This window comes from Electrona antarctica, assembly GCF_951216825.1.
Source record: "Electrona antarctica genome assembly, chromosome: 2".
Lineage (NCBI taxonomy): Eukaryota > Metazoa > Chordata > Actinopteri > Myctophiformes > Myctophidae > Electrona > Electrona antarctica.
The window spans coordinates 34,618,991-34,626,490 of record NC_136807.1 but is presented as its reverse complement, the minus strand read 5'-3'; the positions used below and the strand labels follow the sequence as shown (position 1 = coordinate 34,626,490).

General features: G+C 43.5%; 1 protein-coding gene across 1 annotated transcript in view; it reads left to right on the top strand.

Moving 5' to 3' along the window:
• The window catches only part of LOC306917440 (plexin-A1-like), a 240,816-nt gene that overhangs the window by 217,012 nt on the left and 16,304 nt on the right, over window positions 1-7,500 (top strand). The window contains exons 18-20 of the mRNA XM_079495664.1: window positions 1-113; window positions 2,269-2,335; window positions 6,803-6,949. The exon at window positions 1-113 is cut by the window's left edge and continues 46 nt beyond it. Coding sequence (XP_079351790.1) covers window positions 1-113; window positions 2,269-2,335; window positions 6,803-6,949 — 327 coding nt within the window. The remainder of the gene's footprint in view (window positions 114-2,268; window positions 2,336-6,802; window positions 6,950-7,500) is intronic.

The window sequence follows — 7,500 nt, the reverse complement described above, 5'->3', positions numbered from 1 at the left end:
ACAGCCCTGCAGGGAGAGCTGGAATACGCCACCGGGGTCCTCAAACAACTGCTGTCTGACCTCATCGACAAGAACCTGGAGAGCAAGAACCACCCCAAACTGCTGCTCAGGAGGTAATGGGCCTGCAGTAAAACACTCATTACCATTCGCCATGTAGGCATTTAGCAGATGCTCTGATCGTCGCTGTTGGACATGGGAAACCTCCTATGGCAAAAAAAAAACTCTTACTGTGGTATTAAGAACCTGTGCTCTAGTGGATCCAAAGTAGTTATTTTTGCCATAACCTCTTTTCATTGGTTCAGTTATTTATAAAACCCACAGACACACTTAACAACTTCCACTTTCAAAATCTTTGAAAATACACAATGGCAAGGCGTCGTTTACAAGGTTTCTGCCTGACAGCGATGATAATTATGTGAACAATAGTATTACATTTAGCCATACAACGCTCACGCGCGAACACACACACACACACGCACACACACACACACACACACACACACACACACACACACAGACACACAGACACACACACACACACACACACACACACACACACAGACACACAGACACACACACACACACACACACACACACACACACACACACACACACACACACACACACAGACACACACACACACACACACACACACACACACACACACACACACACACACACACACACACAGACACGCTCGCACACAGAGAGAAAACAGCCAGGTATGCTGTATATGCATGCAGACATAATTGACAGATGTTTTGACAGATAGACAGGTAAGACAGATAGACAGGTAAGCAGATAGACAGGTAACAGATAGACAGGTAAGCAGATAGACAGGTAAGCAGCACGGCTGACATGCAGCCTATACCAATACCATGCTCTGACTATGTAATAGAGTGAATGAATGCATAACGTATACCATGCTCTGACTATGTAATAGAGTGAATGAATGCATAACGTATACCATGCTCTGACTATGTAATAGAGTGAATGAATGCATAACTTATACCATGCTCTGACTATGTAATAGAGTGAATGAATGCATAACTTATACCATGCTCTGACTATGTAATAGAGTGAATTAATGCATAACGTATACCATGCTCTGACTATGTAATAGAGTGAATTAATGCATAATGTAGCGTCAGACACAATACAGCATCTCGTCGCTGTCGGGTGGAAACCTCGTATACACAAAACCGTTAATTTTCAGAATTTTGTATTTAGATATTTAGTAACAAGTTCTTGTAAATACATGACATTCAATAGTATACAGTATAAAGCCCAAAGACGGACATAACCACTTTCAGTTTCACTTTATTTTACTTTTTAAAAGACCAGATTTACAAGCTCTGTGACATATTGTGAGTTTGTAGATCGACTATTTTGTAGACATTGCTACTTTTGTGTGACAGTGTAGTGTGATGAAGTAGGGCAGGGGTTCTCAACGTTTTTGGCCGGGGACCCCCGGAAATGCTTTGGCAATGTCTCGGGACCCCCGCCCCGCCCCCTCCCGACCCCCAATATAAATTGACTGCTACAATAACCTTAAACCATTTTGGGCGGGAACCCCTTTTGGTGTTTTAAGCATTGTTATAATTTAGCTATTGAAAAATAGCAGATCTACAAGCTCATAGCGCGCCACCGAGTGGCGCGCTACGAGCTTGTAGGTCTGCTATTTTTGAAAAATCGTGAAAAAATAAATAAAATAAAGCTCTTTTTTTTTTTTTTATAATTTGGGGACCCCCTAAAATAATTTGGCGACCCCCCGAGGGGTCGCGACCCACAGGTTGAGAACCCCTGAAGTAGGGCATGGATTCACAAGATTATTCTGGAGATGCGAGGTTGCATGCCTGACAGCCACGATCTGTAGCATGGCTGTCAAAGCGGTGACGTCCAGCTTATCATTTTTGCTTCACCACGTTCAAACTGCTCTCCGTATAATTTGGGCATGTCATGTAAGTCTGTCTGTGTGTGAGGTTTATAAATATTTAACAAGACTATTAACACGAGCTTGTGACTAAATAATAACTACATTGGATCCATTGGAGCACAGGTTATTTGGCTCCATGTACATGCAGTACAAGATTGTCCGCCCAACAGCGATGATTATGAGACATTAGCGCTGACTTGAGAACATTGTTATGCTTTCAATTCTTGACAGGCTTTCACAAGACATTCGCACAGCCATATCAGGAAGCGGAAAAGCTGTTTATTGGAATCTTTTGAATTCACGTGTTCATCTTGTACTCATTTTCCTGCTAGAACGGAGTCGGTTGCAGAGAAGATGCTCACCAACTGGTTCACATTCCTGCTTTACAAGTTCCTCAAGGTAAGGCCACTAAAGTCTTGACCTTTTTCGTTGCATTTGCCCTATATACATGACTTGAATTTGATCCATTGACTGTTCTGATGATACCACTCTCATACAGAATCGATGTGCCATAGCAACACTTCAGGCTTTCCTGTACTTTTACTGCATAATTTTGAGCAAGACACTGAACCCCCAACTGCTCCTGATGAGCAGCTTGGTGTCTTGCATGGCTGCCCCCACCATCGGTGTGTGAATGTGTACAATTTAAGCCTGATTTATACTTTGCTTCATATGGCGTCAGCAGATCTAAAACACATTGTGATGCGATGTGAGCTTGTGGAGCGGCTTTATTGTTTTTGGTGCGAGACACTAGTATAAATCAGGCGTTAGATCAAACTTACAGCACACTACAATATTTATTCAGCTGAGTATCCACTTCACCGACACATAACATTCTTCCTCATTCTTTTGAATTGTTGATGTTTTCTTAGCCTATTCCCCTCTACACGGGTGCTAATTATTTATTCTTTCATTCTAGTTTTCAGTTGTAGACTAAATTTTAACCACTTTCTGTATACATTTATGTTTAATTACGTTTTAATAATAACGTTATAATGATTTGAAACTCACTTAAGCCCGGTAAAAACAAATGCAGTGAGCTAGCCGGCAATTATATATATATATATATATATATATATATATATATATTAGCCGGCAATTATATATATATATATATATATATATTTAATGAACTCTCAACTCCGAGAGTATAAAACATTGCCACTGTGCAGCAGTGTTACTATTCTCAATGCCTGTTTTGTCTTACTGCCACAGTGCCAGTACTAAAGACCTTCTCCTCTGAGGATGCAGATTAAAGATATGAGATTTAAAGTCTCTTTAATGTGTCAGCTTTAGTTCATTTAAGAACAACTTGGCAAACAAAATACGCCCTCCAAATATAGTCAGGAGATTATGAGAGAGAAATGGCAGCGGCTCATAACAGTACAGTGTGAGGAAGTTATTTCCCTTGAGGTTCTTGAAACATTTATCCTGTCTTTCGTTAGTCGGTACGCTTGCTGTGTCCGTTCTTCAAGCTCCGCTCGTCTCGTTTTCCTGCCTTGTTTCCATTTCACGTCTCCTTGGCGCTGATCACCCCCTCCCCTCGCCGCCCTGGTGCGTAATTCATAGCTGAGCAGATCGCCAAACTCACAACCCGCCTCTTTCATGCCACATTGTGAGCTTGGCGATCGGCTATTCTCCCGGCATAAGCTGAGATATAAATTCAGGCTTGACTTTTTCTTTTCTTTATTCGGATGTCGTTATTTCTCCTCTCCTGCCTCGAGGTTGTTAGCCTCGCCTGAGGGTGTGTGTGTTTGTGTGCGTGCATGTGTGCCGACAGCCTTGTGCGCTCTTCTCCCTGCTCTCCCTGTCTCTCCCTTTGCCCCTCAACATCACCTTGCCTCCTCCATTGCTAGGAGGAACCGTGCTATTACAGAGGGATGCCATTAATGAAGCCGCTACGAGCACTGAAGGAGGTGGCTGTTGTTGTTGTTCTTGGTTGTTGTTGTTGGAGGGGGGGTGGGGGGGTTCTGTCTCGTTAGCAGCTGTCCGCCTAATTAGCCCAGATGCTAACGACACGCTTAGCAGCATATGGCCAAGACGACGGAGGAGAGGGGGGGAGAGGGGTGACTGATAGAGAGGAGTGAGAAGAGAAGACGGGGGTCTGAGGTGAGGTGGAGAACGGATGACAGCGGGGGTCGAGGATGGAGGGATGATTCATCTGCAGGAGGAGAGGAGGATGGAGAGAGAGAAAGCTCCCAGATCCTTAACCTCACTAAACGCACGCCTTGCAGCTACAATCTGGGTCATTATCGTAACGAATAGAACATCTGTATGGGAGAGAATGTTAATACGATATGAATATAAGTAGCCCACAACCCACATCTGCAGTGGTTGGAGGTGGTCCCCCTACTCTTCCATTGAGACATTTAGACTGGTTGACAATGTCAATAAAGTTATCTGAAGAACTGGACTGGATACTCGACACGCTACCAACTTTTTGTTGTAGTTTGGACGTTGTTGTCTCTCTCGGTTGAGAGAGAGACATAAAGCCTTTGGATGTCAGCTTTAACTGAGCCATGTCTAGCCTGACAATGATTACACCTGGCCAATCAGATGACGTGTAGGCCGTGGTTGGTCTGAGAGCTCTCACTATCCATGACCTTAATAAAACCTCACTAGATGTTAAACAGAAGGGATTTCTTGTCACGTGCACAGTGGCTGTGATGGAATGAGTGAGTGAGGAATGACAAAGTGAAGGAGAGGAGTTGTAGAAATGGGAAGGGTTCTTTTATATAATGTTGATGTCAACATGTCCTCCAAGCAGATGGAGCGAGTCCTTTGGCGTTAACAGGGATGTATGAAGGGAGTTAGGAAGACAGGGTGTTTTTAACAGGGATGTATGGAGGGAGTTAGGAAGACAGGGTGTTTTTAACAGGGATGTATGGAGGGAGTTAGGAAGACAGGGTGTTTTAACAGGGATGTATGGAGGGAGTTAGGAAGACAGGGTGTTTTTAACAGGGATGTATGGAGGGAGTTAGGAAGACAGGGTGTTTTTAACAGGGATGTATGAAGGGAGTTAGGAAGACAGGGTGTTTTTAACAGGGATGTATGGAGGGAGTTAGGAAGACAGGGTGTTTTTAACAGGGTTGTATGAACAGAGTTAGGAAGACAGGGTGTTTTTAACAGGGTTGTATGAAGGGAGTTAGGAAGACAGGGTGTTTTTGCCATTGGAACATATCAATAAGAATAACATTTGTGTTTGCCTTTTAGGCTTTGTAACACAGGGCAGGGCAGATAGGACAAATAACTAACTAGCTAACTATCCTGATATTACTGCATACAAGTAATTCCCCTTGGAGATCAAAGTATTTTGGATCTCAGCAAGGTATTTATTTGCGGATGGCAAACATTCAGTGTGAAATCTCCGGTGCAGAACCTTTGACATGCAAACAAGCTAGCATTGTGGAATGCATCCGCATTAGTGCACCCATGGCCCAAGGACAGGCTCAGCCTATCACAATGCAGCAGACAGCAGAGTGCTGGGGAAGGGTTAGACCCTCACTCGCTCCACCAAGTTTTGTACCGTCTGTCTGAATAAAAATGATGTTCGAAATCAATATCAAACTTTTTCGGACTTGACTTGAACTCGTGTCATTGCATCTTTAACATTATGCCAGCGTGCCAGAGGCTGGTGGAATGGTGTGCACTTCACCATGAGTCACATGGGGGCCTTGACCTGCTTCAAAATGCTGCTACAAAACTATCTCGTGCGGTTGCTATCTATGGTCTTAGACTTTGTTTAGACTGCAGGCAAATCTGATTTGTTTTCTCAAACCTGCAGGACGACATTGTTATTTTGTCGCTGTCAGGCGGAAACCTTGTATCTGGAAGAAATCAGGCTTCAGTGTCAAAGTATCTAGACTGAGACAAATGATATTTAAGTAATGACTTTTAAGGGCTTGACAATACTTTGTTGCGTGCCATGTTCGTGCACCCAACATAGTTAATCAACAAGCTCACTGCCTATTTTCAGTGCGTGACACCAAACTGCAACTAAGCCGATAGTATAAATCCGGCTTTAAGACATTTTAGAAATACTGTATTATGCCGCTTTCATTCTAATTGTTGTGGGGAGGCAGGGTGTGGTGGTCCTTGAGTATTGTTTGAAATTGTTTGAAAAAAGATTGAGAACCACTGTCTTACTAGACAGTGGAAATTGTACTGAACTTTGGAGTGAATTAATTTGAAAGGTTATTAGCGGTTGAGTTGAGGGAATGCTTCACTATTAGCTTTGAGAAATGTAAGCTGTTTATTAGCATTTTTGGCAAGTCGGAACGCAGTTGGGGGACCAGGCTTTAATGCTGAAGTGGTGAGTCACGGCTCTGTGGAACATTCCAAGTTTTTGGCTGTTGCATGCCTTGTTTTTCAACTACGGAAACAAGCTGTGAATGATAATGAGGAGGAATGAATGTAATGAACACAGCTGACAACACAGACGCCAAATGAAAAGGACATCAATGTTACTTGCACTAATGTACTCAATTAGTACCTGGTGTGTACACCGTCTTGTACATATTATGCATTATGCATTCTTTATATATAAATTATATAATAGCCTTTTTTATTACCTTGTGTATACTGCATTACCACAGTTTTGCAGAACATGCAACAATAACATTTAGCTGCTTGTACGAGTGTGTGACAAATGCTTGATAATAAATCAACCAGTCAATCAAACCTCAAGCAAAACCAGGCTCTGGGTGGCGGCAGCCGTCTACCTCGACCAGGTCCGACCAAAGGTCCACTTTGAAACGGCATCAGGTGGGAGGCGGTGTCCACATTGTGAATCACAGAGAAATTGAGAAATGTAACGTTTATCTCTCTCTTTCCCCCTCCCCTCCCCTCCTTCCGCCCCACCTCCAGGAGTGTGCAGGAGAGCCTCTGTTCATGCTGTACTGTGCCATGAAGCAGCAGATGGAGAAAGGGCCCATAGACGCCATCACGGGCGAGGCGCGTTACTCCCTGAGCGAGGACAAGCTCATCCGACAGCAGATTGACTACAAGACGCTGGTAGGTCACCCTGTTGCTGGGACTTAACGACTTTTATTTTTGGCTACTGTGCCCCCAGAATATGGATGCTGGGGTTAAAGTTATTAACGTTCAAAATGGTCCAGATCTGGGCTGCGAGGGTACACAAGTGGACATAAGTATTACAAGTGGAGCCCCAAATAACTGGCAAAACACTGAAGATTTTAATTATAATATAACATTAATATTACAATGTGATTCCAATATATAAGAGCTAATGTATACTATGTTAGTTCCTTTGATCCAAGCTGGAACACAATCAACTGATTTAAATAACCTATATGCTGTGAAAATGCACACGTTAAGTGGTCAGATGGGTGGGCCGCAGACACTTGGGGATTTCCAAGTGGGCCCTGATCCACACAAGGTTGAGATATAGCACTTAAGTTCTCAAAGTCGCTTTTGTGTTATGCCTTCTTTACAGTAAATATACTGTGTGTGTGTGTGCGTGCGTGCGTGCGTGCGTGCGTGCGTGCGTGCGTGCGTGCGTGCGTGCGTGCGTGCGTGCGTGCGTGCGTGCGTGCGTATTTCAA